The sequence below is a fragment of the Mauremys reevesii genome, linkage group 16, assembly GCF_016161935.1.
Source record: "Mauremys reevesii isolate NIE-2019 linkage group 16, ASM1616193v1, whole genome shotgun sequence".
NCBI classification, from domain to species: Eukaryota; Metazoa; Chordata; order Testudines; family Geoemydidae; genus Mauremys; species Mauremys reevesii.
The window spans coordinates 31,910,211-31,924,160 of record NC_052638.1 but is presented as its reverse complement, the minus strand read 5'-3'; the positions used below and the strand labels follow the sequence as shown (position 1 = coordinate 31,924,160).

The following is a 13,950-nucleotide window of genomic DNA, read 5'->3' as shown; positions in this document are numbered from 1 at the left end:
GAGAGGGAAAGAATATTTGGGATGAAGACTAGGGATCTCCAATGTGTATTTTCATCTATCCATGTTTTTTTAATTTAGGAGCAAAGCTTCAGTGCTCCACTTATTAAATATATTCAGTAGTATGGGCTACCATTTTCATCTATGAAAGGCTTCTTAGTAACCGCACGGTCTTGTTCTTAAACATGGTATGCCTGCATCTGCTCTTTCTTCTGTAGTGCATACAAACATGTCTAGATTTAACATTCAGAAAGATGCTCTCGGAAATCACATAATTAGCTCTTGCATTTATACTAATGCTTCACAAGAAGACACCCACCTCAGCATTCTTCTTTCCTCTGTAAAACATCCCTATTCAGCAAACAACATGGTTGATATATAATCAAGAAAAGCTTATTCATAGCAGAGAACCAATTACAATACACCAAAGGTGCTTAATTAGGTTTTTGCAATTCACTTATCAAACCAGACACAATGTTGTTTTGTGGTAGTTGCCTTTACAGCTGCTTGTCCCTTGCAGTCTATTTAGAAAGAGACAAAAGCCCTGTATAAAATTGGCAGAAAAGTTATTGTCCATACAAGCAAACACTTTTCAGAATTCATTAGAAGCCCCTGTTGGGCTGTCAGTATCATATTAGTTGCAATAAGCAGCCTGGATTCAAGATCTGATCCAGAGACTATTGAAGTCAGTAGGAGTCTTTCCATTGCCACAGGTTTTATTTCCAAGACTATTTATTTAAAGCACTTAAATACCACCATAAGCCAGTCTTTAGATATACAGAACACTAAGGGCCCAATCCTGCTCCCCCTGACATCACTGGCAAAATGTCTATTGACTTTGATGGGGTCAGGATCAGGATGTAAAGAGGGTACATAGCTGCTGGAACTATGGGTGTGTGTGGGGGGGAAGGGGGTGGTGCTGCAGCACTCCCTGGCTTGGAGCGGTTTTCATTATATACAGGATTTACAGTTTGGTTCAATGGCTCTCAGCACCCCCACTGTACAAATTATTCCAGCACCCCTAAGAGGGTAAGCTGTATTCAAGGGGATTGCAATTTATCTAGTAGTTAGGTTTTCAGCAAGAAATTGTGCCAAATTAATTTGCACGTGAGGTCACACAAGTCTAAAACCATTTAAAACTGCCTGAGGCAATCCAATGTACAGTATCTTTTTCCATTTTCCCCAACCTTGACTACTGGGCCTGGTATACACTAAATTTATACTGATATAACTGTCAGTTAGAAGCATGCTTTTTTTCTGATTTAGTTATACTGTTAAGCCATGTGGATGTAGTTATATTGGTATAAGAGTTTCTTGTATTGGTATAGGATAAGCAATTCTGGTTGCAAGCACTTTTATGCTGAAATAAACATATCCACACTTGAGGGAGTTTTGGATCTTGATGCCAGTAATATTTTCTAGGGGAATGCAGCAGAGTTGCAGCTATATCACACTCTCAAGTAGGTGGATGTGGGATGATAGTAGCTGTGTCCCAGTTTCCCCTCTTGTGTTTCGTGGCCTGACCTCTGGTCAAGACACATTCTAGCATTTGATCCCTTCAGCATCCTTTAACACAGGGGTAATCAATAGGTGCACTGCAGGCCAAATCTGGACCCCCAGATGCTTTCGAATGGACCCCAAAATCTTTTTATTTACTTATTGTTGCCATTATAGGGTTTTTAAATTATTATTTTCTCGGAAATCTGGACCTTGACCAAGAAATTTGGACATTGACAAAAAATAATTGACTACCTCTGCTTTAGCACATCCAACAGAAATATAAAGATGACCGTCAGCCCTAATCAGGCTCAGCTGGCTACCACTCTCCTTCAGAGGAGACCCTCAACTATAGCGTAATATCCTCACAGCAGAAGACTGCCTATTTCTCTGCTCTTCCCACCTTATATCAGGCCTCTTCCCAGCAAGGGGGAGCTCACTATCTTCTCTGTCTCCTCCTTTAAACCCATCCCCTTCACCTGCCCAGACCCTCCTTAGGTGCAGTCAATTCTGGTGCCTGTGTGGGGTCTACACCCGGTCACATGGAGACACTCTGGTATGTGGTTACATTTAAGCATCTTTACATTGCTCTGCCAGTATACAAGGGCTATACAGTAGGTGGGAAATGACATTTAATTAAACATTGAAGGCCCTTTATGCTGCCCAAGCAGTGCAAGAGGGCTGTAGAAGAAGTAAGAATGAGGCCTAGTTCACAGAACTGAAAAAAATAGTCAAAATAAACAGTGTTTATGAAGTGGGGTTTTTTTTTTTAAAGAAACAAATGTCTCCGCTACTCACCAGAGTATGTATGAGAAAACTAATAGTTCACCTCATAACAGGTTTTTTTTCCCTCCTGTCTCCATATGTACATGCTAGAAGGCACTGGATTCACAAGGATATGCCAGTACCCAAAATAAGACAGGCTTATTGGGATTTCTCAGAATATACAACAATACAGGGAACTGACAATCCAGTTCTAAACCAACATCTGCCATGCCTTTGGATTTTTAAACTACCTGCCATTCATTTGTATTGCTGTAGCACCTATAGGCCCCCCGTTGTGCTAGGCTCTACGCACAAACAACGAAAAGGGAGTCCCTGCCCCAGGGAGTGTGAACTTCTACTTCTGAGGAAACCATCTGAGGAAGCCCCTATTTAAACTGGTCCCCAAGTGCTGTTATGCTCATGCACACCCCAGGCTGACTTTTTATGAGAACACCTAAGAGCAAAAGAAAAGAGCAAAGCAACATCTGACCTAAACAGGAGAATGAAGCAATACATAAGATTTAGCTTTGCTAGGTAATTATTAGCACTAAAGAAACTCTGAAGCAGGCTAAGGCGGCATAAAGGTGTTTAAAGCTAGAACTGGTCTGAGATCAAGAAAACCTGATTCTCACAGTAACAATTTAAACAAAATCCAATATTAATAGAGTTTACACTTATGGGTCCAGGATAAATTACTTTGCACTCAGATATGCATAAATTAAGAGCAAATGTGAGGAGGGGGGAGGACTGAAAATAAGGCTGAATAATGGAAAGGAAAAGGAACACTGAAGTGAAGTTTCTAAATGAAGTTTGAATATAGGCGGCTTATGGGTATAGCATGTAGTATCCCGGCTACTTTTACCAGCTGTTCATTTTTCAGAGAATTAGGATCAAATCCTACTTTAGTTCATGAACTAACATTAATTTTGTGGTTTCATTCAAATTCATAGGGCAAATTCTGCCCTCAGCCCCACCAGAGTAAATCTAGAGTAACACCATTGCAATCAATAGAGTTCCCTTGCACTTACAATGGTGGATGTTAATGCAGAATTTGGCTGAATCTGGTTGTCTGGTGAGCACAATTTTTATACTTCCAGTTATTTCAGCAGGTCTGTTTCATTTAGGCTGGGATTTTCAAAGGAGCCATAAGAAGTTAGGCATACATCTCTCTTTGATTTTCAAAATGATTTGGGCTCCTAATTTCCTTAGGCTGCTTTGGAAAATCCCAGCCTTTAAGGATTGTTGTACTCATTTTGTATTGTTTTCTATTTACAGGTGGCCAAAAGCTTGTGGGGGCGGTGGCAGGGAGAGGAGGTCCGATCACTGAAGGCAGTGGGGTACTTTCCCTGGATTTCAGTGGTTTTGGATCAGACACTAATCCCCAGGCCCATTTTTAAACAATAAAGGAAATTTGCAACACAAGTAAATTTAACAAAAGTAGCAGAAAAGGGGTCCTCTTTCCACAAACCAGACACAGCTACACATACAAGGTGGGCACCTACATGATGCAAAAGGTGTCATTTGGTGCCCATCTGGAATTGTGGGTAACATTACTTTAATTCATTCCCCTTAAGGGTGAGTGGGAAGCTGAAGAGAAGCTTAAATATCATGGGAAACCTTTTTATAACTTTGGCTCAAGTTACAGTTGCTAAGAGAAGAGTGTTTTGTTTAAATTTGAAGAGTTTATTAATTACTGACAGCTTGGTGATCCAGCCACCTTACAGAGAGAATCCAGCCCATCACAACTGCATAGTATTTATTTGAAGAAGCAGGGGATTTTCAAACTCTACTTTTACAAGTGTTGGCCCCAATTCCATTTTGTTAGCCTATATTCTTGTGCTACCCTGACAACTTGGTCTATTTGTGCAGAATTTTCCATGCTGCAGTTTCCTGGCAATCTGAAGGTAAGTCATAGTGTTGTTACACATTCCACAGGGTTTTCAGGTGTGGATAATGCCATTTTCCTCTGTACTCTGTCCCCAATTCAGCAAACTTATCTTAGCCAGCATGTGCTCACAGGTGCTTTGCTAATTAGGCATGAGCTTCAGCACATGGTTTGTAGAAACAGGACCTTTGTTAGGGGTACTATATTGTGCAGGCACAACCTCAGGCAGGCATGTCCCTGCTCTCTGTGGGCTGCTCTGTGTACATGGAAGGCTGCTTCCTTCATTGGGCTGCAGCAAAGGGCTACTGCATTCAGGCTGGTCCTTCTCTCCGAACCCTGCCCTCTCCACTCCCTTTTTGCCAACTTATTCCGGGTGAGGACCAGAGGCCAGAGCACAGGGAGAGCAAGGACTGCTATTGTGGGAGGCTCTTCGGCAGTCATACAAATAGACGGCCTGGGTTCTTGCACCTCTATCTTCCTTGGGCACAGGCCATCAGACCCAAGTCTGTTGTTTTAGTTAGAACAAACTTTGCTTCACAGAAGCTTTCCTCTCTTCCATTTGACATACCAAAGAGATTGGTGGATTGCTCTTTGATGCTGTGCTACAATAATACGATGCCACAATACCACTGCTACAATGATCCAACCCAGTTCATTAAGCCAATACTTGAACTCAGCCCATTCACTGGACCTTCTACAAATGTGCATTTCAAAGAGATCAGGGCCCCCAACTCAACGCAAAGCTTATTTAAAGTTGCCAGTTCTCTCCTTGTTTCATCTCAGCACTGGAACCTCACAGGCCTCTGAAAAGAAGTCACAAGTGCTACACGTTTTCTCAAAACCATACCCATTGTGCTGAGTCTAACACAGAAGGCCCCCTCCATGCTACAATGGCAGCACAAAGGGGAGGAAACAACCCTCTGAATATACCCCTTCTACAGAGGCTGGCATAAAGGCTCTGTGCTGACCCTACTCCCAACCACTGATACAGGGGGTGTATTGAGGATGGGAGAGGGGTCTGGCTCACCTTCACTCTGTTACAGCTGGTTTCTGCTTCCCAGCACCCACATACTGCTCTAACTTACACCTGTGGCTGAGCCACCCTGACTGCTCCAGAATATGGGGAGTGCAAAGTAACTTAAAAGCACCTTTATTCTCTGCTTCCATTCCTGCCGCATACGTAGGCAAAAGAGAACCAAGAATCAGGACCCTTGACATCTGTGGAGTGATTCTTGATTTACATCATTGTAAGAGAGAAAGGAACCAGGCTCTAATTATGTAATATAATGTTCCTAGGGCACCCATCAGTGTAGTAGCTGAGCTCTGACATTACTTGTCTTGTTAACTAAGCTAATCACAGATAAGAAATTTAACAAAAAGCAACTATGCCAGAATGAGGCTTTGTAGGTGAAAGCCAGAAAACAAACAAAACAAAACCCTTCAGTCTTCTAAACAGAAAATCAATAGGGAAGGAAATAGTACCAAACTCTCAACAGCAATGGCAAACCACAAAGGATAAACAAAGTAAACACCACAGAGTAGCAGAGCTCTTTTTAAAAGATAAATATTTATATTGTAAGTCTTACTCTTTTTTTCCCAATTCCAGAAGAGTCACACATTGCATGTGAACCATCCTAGATAGGCCACATTCTGCCTTCATCTATATAAAGGCAACAACATGGAAATCAGGAAGGGCAGAAAGAGGACTAGGATTGTACATCAGCACATTCTTCTTTTTATTTAAAAATCTGATCTTCAAAATCATGTCAGCTAGAGTAATCTCTAGTAGGAGGAGGAGATGGCTGGGTTCTGGTGGCCCTTTGCTTTCTGTTCCTTGTTAGTGGTCAGGTAAGGAGATGGTTTCATGGAATCCTACCAAGAAATTTCTAGATCATCATCTGCTTAACAGGATGGGAATGGGGCGGGGCAAGGCCAGGGTTTGTGCTATAGAGATAGCTCACAGGAGTTCCACATCAGACAAAATAAACCCCTCTATGAGGTTTCTGGTCTACTCACAGAGTTCTTGTTCAAACTAACGGATGTAAACTGTTAAAGTCTCTGGCCACATACTCTTCATGCAACTCAACAGTTTGTCCTAAGGTAGACAGCAATTCTGGCAGGTGCAGTGCACCCAATCACAACTCCCAGCTAGCAAACACCTATCTGTAGTTACCATCATGTGACTAAAGCTCCCTTTAAAGCCTTTGAGCCCATCTAGTCACATCTGCATCTGATTGCCTGAGCTCAGGGAAGTACTTTCAGCTGGTTCTCTGAACCCCCAGCTGAGATTTAATCTCCCAAACCTTATGCTGCTCTGGGGGTTTTCTTTTTACAGACCCCTAAGGGGTGGGGGCATAACAGGGCTTTCACATCCCTCCCAGATGATACTGAAGGACCTTATACCTCAGCACAGCAGCTACTGTGGTCTATAGAGCTGGTTTTTATCACAGGGGAAGGTTTAAACTGAGCATTCTGAGCAAGAATCCCGAAATTCAAACTCTGGAAACTGTTTCCCAGTGTATTAGTGGCTCCCTGGTTCATTTTAATTAGAAACCCGTAGGCTACTTTCTTCTTTGCAGACTATTTGTACTGAAATCCATTGCACATGGACATCCACCCTGCAGATGCTACTGCAGCCAAAACCAGCCTAGTGGAACTTCCCATTCTAAACTCCCAAGTGAGAAGGGCAATTGGAGCACAAAACTGAACAGTGACTTGCCTAAACTCACAGAGGACCAATCCCATAGTCATGAATAAGACCCAAGAGTCCTGCCTCTCAGTTCATACTGAGGTAAAATATCACTTGTAAAATCTGTAAAAAGGCAAGAACAGCATAGTGGGGGAAGAATGAGAGCCCAATACAGATGGGGGGGGGGAGCGGGCCCCTGTTCTTATGTCCAGTGAGTTGCTTAGCAATGACAGTATGAGATTAGAACCTCATGCCTTAATAAAAGTTGTTTGCCTAATATGACAAGCTGAAGCTAATTGTATTTTTAAAAATATTAATTATTGAGTCATGTGTTTGGGGGTGAATCCTTTATACAAGGGACAGTTCCCTGCTGGTGCCTCCCCAATAAAGATAGGGTGGTGAGGCTGGAACGAACAGAGTGAGCGACTTTTCCCAGGGCAAGACAAAGGCAGCAATGACTAGAGGAGGACTCCTTGAGGGGAGCTATTTTCAACCCAATCCTGAGCTGAGCTCCTGGAAGGACCTTTCATTGCCATCACCAAAGGCCAAGGTGGAAGGATAAGTGGAGAGAAGAGCACATGATAGGAATTAGCCTGGGATGCTGATAAACTGCAGGCAGGATTTTTCGTTTTTACAAATATTGAACATTTTAAGCCTCTTCCTTAAAGTTTGTGTACAAGGCCCTATGGCTGCTCAGGACTTCCCAATGGTCAGCACAGAGCTCAGAGGCTCCAAAAGCACAGGCCCCTTCCGGTAGAGCTAAACGATGAATCGCTGTTCTCTGTGAGCAATTTAGGATCTATGACACACAGCCAGGCAGTTTTAAATCTATGAAGAAGAGCAATATACAATACTAGTTAAAAATGAGTTGCTGTTTAATGGCAGGGGAGGGATAGCTCAGTGGTTTGAGCACTGGCCTACTCAAACCAGGGTTGTAAGTTCAACCCTTGAGGGGGCCACTTAGGGATCTGGGGCAAAAATCAGTACTTGGTCCTGCTAGTGAAGGCAGGGGGCTGGACTCAATGACCTGTCAAGGTCCCTTCCAGTTCTAGGAGATTGGCATATCTCCTATTATATTATTATTATTAACCATTCACTTAAATATTAATAATATGCTAGAATCTTCATTACACTATAAATAACTTATGTATGTTGAACTAAAAAAACCAGAACATACAGCAGGACCTTACCATTGGCATTGCTTGTAAAGCATCAGGATTATACTAGATAATATTTAGTCCTCCTTGAGTGCAGGGGGCTGGACTAGAAGACTTCTTGTAGTCCCTTCTAGTCCTACACATGTATGGTTCTATAATCTGATGTAATTTGTGTCAGCTCACTGAGTGCTGTGCCTAAAAGTCAATACCTAGCAAATCCATTAATGATATATGTGAAATATTTCTCACTAGCTTATACTGACTTCATTATGCAAACCTTGGAAGATGGAGCACCTGCTTGTTAGATGAATGCACAGGCGCATGTATTAGATCTCTAGTCCATAGTGATATGGCTGTATCACACACTCACTAAAACATACACAGCCATTCTCCAGAGACTTTGCTTCCATACAAGATAACCATTCGCTCTGTCCTTCTATGTCTCCTGCTGCAAGTCTTAAATTGTCGGTATCTATAGTAGTGAGGTATAGGATCATCTAGCTGTAATAATCCTAGTGGATTCAGAGTGAATATGATCTGGTAGAAAATGTTCCGTTGTATATATTTATTAAGCACAATTAAACCAGATGCCCGAGAAACACCAGGATCATTCTTTTTCCAGATACCAATCTGCAGCTGGTTTCTAAAATACATAGTAGTAGCAGCATCCTTTTAGATTCATTACTTATTTGTGACATTTATGGCCTAATCACTTGAACTCTTCAGCAGCTGTCAAGATGACTGTTACATATAATTACTTCATGCACATTGAGCCTACACCGTAGTGTCCTTGATAGTTGCTCCTTCTCTTTCTGCCTCAACATCCCCATCTTTCACTGTTTCTCGTTGCCCCTAAGACTTCTGTACTTGGGCCCTTTCTCTTCTTCCCATTTATAATGTCTGTGGGCAATCCCATCTGTTCTGAACTAACTCCCAAATCTACCCCTAAAAATAACATAAATCAATACAAGGTTATTCTGTATTGGTTCCTTTTGCATGCCTGCTAACTAGTGCTATAGTTTTACAGTGGGTTGATGGCGCAGATAAAATAGTCACATGGGCCCTTTACCACAGTATTTACAAGATAGCATAGAGACTTCCCCCATGAGACACTAGGCACCAGAGTTTCCAATGGACTTTTTACCTAGTCATCACAGCCAAGATTTTAAAAAGCAGGAGCCTTGAATTAGGTTCCTACATCCACAGGTAGGCTCCATAATAAATGGCCTGAATTTTACAAGTACTGATCACCCATTGACTTCAATGGGAGCTGCTGGATGGTCAACACTTTTGAAAATCAGGTCCTTTAGGATCCTAACTATGATCTCCTATTCTGCTCATCTTGTCCTGCATCATCATGAAGTAATGCTGTTTTTTCTGATTCTGGGGAATAACTTGTCATCACACATCTTTTTATTTCCAAAGTTCCAGAATTAAATGCTTGGATCGTCCTCCTTTTCCCTATGTTTTCCATGGGTTAACTTATTAATTCTATTTACACAAGTCTTTGCTGAATGTAAGCAGAATCCTCTTGATATTCCACCAGCCATGAGTTTAATCATTAAATCTGCATGGCCATCAGTGCCTTTGGTCTAACCAGAGACAACCTCAAAGCCAAACTGCAGGTAATCTGGCATTGTACTCTCTGCATTGCTTCTGCGAATCATGGGCTACTTATCATTGTTGCACAGAGCCTGTGCACTTTTAACCAATTCTGTGGCTCATCAAATTAAGTCTTCTCAAAATTAACCTGGCAGGTCAGATAACAGAGGTTCCCATCTCCTCCAGATTCGGGCCTTTTGAGACCATGCTACATGCATCTGATCTCATAGACCTGCCAAGAGTATGCCTGATTCTGCGCTTCTTGCGTTGTCCTGGTTATCCACATAAGGGTCCATTCTAAGTGTAATCTTATAACATAGGTTGAACACAAGTCATCATCAGTTAAATGGACTAGAAATAAGTCAGACAATACATTTGCCTTCAGAACATTTTAATTAGGTGTTAATGTAGACTTCCAAAATATGGATCCCTTCCTAATGTAATAATAGCTGGGTTGATTTATTACACTGCACTGATTTCTTTAGCATTGAATTAGAAGGCGGGGGGGGAAGCAGTTTTAACAGTACTTACTACTGAGATCATCTGGCATTTTAAAAAACTAAGTAGGAACCACATTGTTTTGTTATACCACTAGGTGTCACTACTGCAATTTCTACTCCAGATCTTGGGTACTTTTACTGTAACTTACTTAACTGGAAAACTATGTATCACATTCAATGCTCTCCAGCCCATGCAAAGGAACCAGCTGATTTCCAGGTCTGCCATCACAACTAATCACTAAGGAAAGTCATCAGTGGGAAATCACTAACTAACCAACCACCTATCATGTGCTGCTCTGACAGTGATCAAAACAAAGCTACCCTGGCTGTGTTCAGTGGAGACCATCATTATTTGTATTGTAGGGGCATCTGGGAGCCTCAAAGGAGATCAGGACCCCATTATGTTAGGTGCTGTACAACCAGGTGCAAAGAGCAGTGACTATCAGAATTTGGAGTCGGGGGAAGGCAGCAGAAGGGGAATTTGGAGGAAATGCATCAATAGGATTACAGGTGGGGTTTGGGAATGCAAGGTATTTATGACTGGAGGGTCTGGTTAGGGGATGAATCAAGATCCATGGGTTATGCGACACATTCCATTATCAGGAGGGAGTATAAGCTGTTTGGGGCAAGGACGGTCTTTTTGTCCTTTGTTTGTACAGCACCTTGCACAATGAGGTCCTGATCTCTGACTGGGATACCTAGGCAATATTAATAATTCATATGAAGATGACAGCCCCACATCCCAATCAATGAGTTCAGACAGCAGAGCCACAGCCCATCTTAAATTCAAGCCTTAAGTTCTCTGTGGTCACGGGTTTCACAGATCCTCAAAGCTATTATCAGTTATTATCATGCTTGTTTGGTTTTCAGTCCTTGTCATATACTGTTCGCCAAACCTGTATTTTATTACATCAAAGCAAAAAATCATTTGAGGGAATTGGTAGCTCTGTGTGTGTATTTATGTAGTTATAGTCTGAAAATCTTTCTGGGTTTTACTAAGGAAAGGTAGACCTCTGCTGGAAGAAAGAAATACTGAGACTCTTGACATACACTATATCTGTATAAAATAAAATGCGGATGCAGATTACAGATTACAGGTAGCCAACATTTTTCAAACAAAAACATGTTTTATTGGAAAATAGCCTGTTTTCAGAAATAACATTTAATAAAATACTGTCAATTTTTTCACAAAAGAGCCGGCCTTTTATTTTTTTCCCAATTTTTATCAAAATAATTATCAATATTTCTCATTTACCAAAAACCAATTTTTAGTAAACACAAAACGTCTAGAACTAGTTCATTAACATTTGCAATATAAATGGTGAGAATTAAATAAACCTCTCAAATATTTTGAAAAAACAACTATTCATTGTTCCATTTCAAACACTTTGAAATGAAAACAACTTGGAAGTGATGATACATATGATAAAACAGCATCTAAATTCTCAAAAGGCTATACTCATTGTTTTGAACATAGGGAACAGAGGCTGTATGATTGCTACTTGACTTGAAAATAACTTTATAGTCTGTTGAATCTAATTATTTGTCCCATTTTGATTCTCTTTAACCAGGAGCCAATATTTTCCTTGGTTTTTTATTTTTATTTTTTGTGTTAATTTATTTCACTAATAATCCAAATGAAAGAAAATGAGCTAATTAATGCTGTACAATTAATTGCACTTACAACCACAGATGAAGAAACAAAAACTATTTAACATGTAGAAAAGTTGGCAAAAAAATATTTTGTAAATGGTTAATTTCCCTCTGCCTGTCTGATCTCTAGTCTTTTTGTCTATCAAAATGCTTACGTGGGTTCCATCCCAGTAGTGTCTGAGCACTTGGGACAAGAATTCTTCAACAAAGCTTTACTCTCTCTTTTTCAGAGTGAGTAGGATTTATGTCAGTGTTCCCAAACTGTGATTATTTACAGAGAAGTGTGATTTCCACTGTGCCATGATGGCTCATGCTGCTTACCAGCTTGTATCTCTTACCTCGAACCCAAAAGCAGTGCGTTGCTTTGGGAGCATTCTCCATTTCACTCACCATTCTGGGATAAAAGTGGAGCTGCAGCACAGAAAGGCTACTTGGTTAGGAAATACATTCCCCTGTGAGGCTCTGATGAAGTCATTCAAACCATCTGGGACAGGCTTGTTTTCTTATCAGGCATCAGACACCCACCCCCTAATGCTAAGTCACCCTGGCTTCACGCAGGGATAGAATCACAGTTAGAGGAAAAGCAGGGGAATGTGGCAGTTTGTACTATTATATTGGAGGGGGGGAGGGGGGGGGGCCCCAGCCCCCAGAGGGAGCAGCCCCCAGGCCCAGCAGGCAGAGGAACCCACCTACCGGGGGACAACTAATACAAGGGAAGAACAGGGAGGAGAACAGGGTCAGAAGGAGGGGAAGGGGGGGGAGGAGGAGGAAGAGGGGGGACGAGCCCACTGCCCTCGGGAGCGCCGAGGGAAGCAAGCGGGCGCCCAGCCGGGAAGGCCGCGGCCGGCGGAGGAGCGGAGGAGGGGGGACAGCGGACCGGGAGTCGCAGGGAGTCTCCAGCTCCGCTCTCCTCTCCTCCTGGCGTGTCCCTCTTTTGCGTGGATGAGGAGGAGGAGGAGGAGAGGAGGAGAGGCAGGAGGAGAGGGGAGGGGGGGTGGGTGGGTGGGGGAGGAGGAGGGTGGGGTGCAGCCAGAAAGAGAAGAGAATGTCACAGAGAGTGAAGAATGGGGGGCAGGCTGGCCCTAGCTAGGTAAAGGTGCGGGGTCTCCAGGGTCTCACGCAGGGGGCCAGAACAGGCCAGCAGGGGTGCAGTGCAGGGCGCCCAGAACCACGGCCCTGCACACTCACGCCCCCGTGAAGGAGCCGCCCCGGCCTCGGGGGGGGCCAGGACAGGGGACAGGCTGGGCTGCTGGGCCTCTCACACTCCACAGGTGAGGTCCAGGGGTGGAGGGTGGTTGGGGCGGGGACGAGGTGAGGTGAGGTGAGGAAGTGGAGAGGAGCACATGGAGCACGTTGTTTTGCGCCTGGCGCGGTTGGACCGGCTGCATGCATGCAGTCCGGCTGGCGGGAGAGAAGGGGGGGGGCGGTCGGGTCCACGGGGCAGGGGCCTGGCAGTTTGTGCCTTGCTGGTGCACTCAGACCCTTACTGGCACCAGCTGGTCCCTGCATTAGGGAGGCCATGCAAGCCCTCTTGGAGGGAGAGGAACAAGGAGGTGAAACTGACTCTGTTTTCTGTGGGGAGAGGCAGAGGGCAATAGTCACTTCTGTGCAATTGCTACATAGTATCTACAAGATGGGGTAGGCTGGGTGGAGGAGTGAGGGTGGGGGCAATGGAAGAAGATTGTGCTATTTAACAAGGTCCTTCTAGGACTCGCTAGTCACTACTAGATCCACAACTGCAAAGCTCCGTGCAGCTCATCAAGTGACCTATTTCATGGATGTGAGTGAATGGGCGGAGAGGAACACTCTTTGCTTTGGCCCAATTACGGGCAATTGACTCTTACCATCACTCTGTTTCCTCCTCTTCATCTATCCCAACTCCTCTCTCTCCCCTGCCCACTTCCTGCTGCCCACCCTCAACTTCCTGCCAGCCATTCCATTCCCTTTGCCCTGCCTTTTTCACCCCATCCTTCTGGTCTACTTCAGATATCCCAGTTATTAGACAAAGCATCTGGCTGCCAGTGTTAAGACCTAAGTCTGAGTCCCCCATACTGGCTGTAACTTTATGAACTAATTAACTGGCACAGATGTCTGTTTGTTTAACAAAGTGTATGACATCTGCTGTATATGGAAAAATGTCCCCCAATAGTGTCCATAACCGGTTTATATTGCTATTACCTAAAGTAAATGGATGAAAATTAAGTA

At 43.3% G+C, this 13,950-nt stretch overlaps 1 protein-coding gene across 6 annotated transcripts in view; it reads right to left on the bottom strand.

The window, feature by feature from the left end:
• The window catches only part of LOC120384240, a 48,217-nt gene extending 41,913 nt beyond the window's left edge, over positions 1-6,304 (bottom strand). For 2 of the 6 annotated variants that reach the window (XM_039502628.1, XM_039502632.1), the window contains exon 1: positions 6,161-6,298. Coding sequence is in view for 1 of the 6 variants with exons in the window: in XM_039502633.1 (XP_039358567.1) it covers positions 5,731-5,763 (33 nt within the window). In the remaining 5 variants the exon portion in view is untranslated. Of the gene's footprint in view, positions 1-5,292; positions 5,367-5,730; positions 6,116-6,160 lie in introns of those variants that run through there. The other 4 variants (XM_039502630.1, XM_039502629.1, XM_039502633.1 and 1 more) reach the window with 4 other exon arrangements.
• Between the last annotated feature and the right edge of the window lie 7,646 nt (positions 6,305-13,950).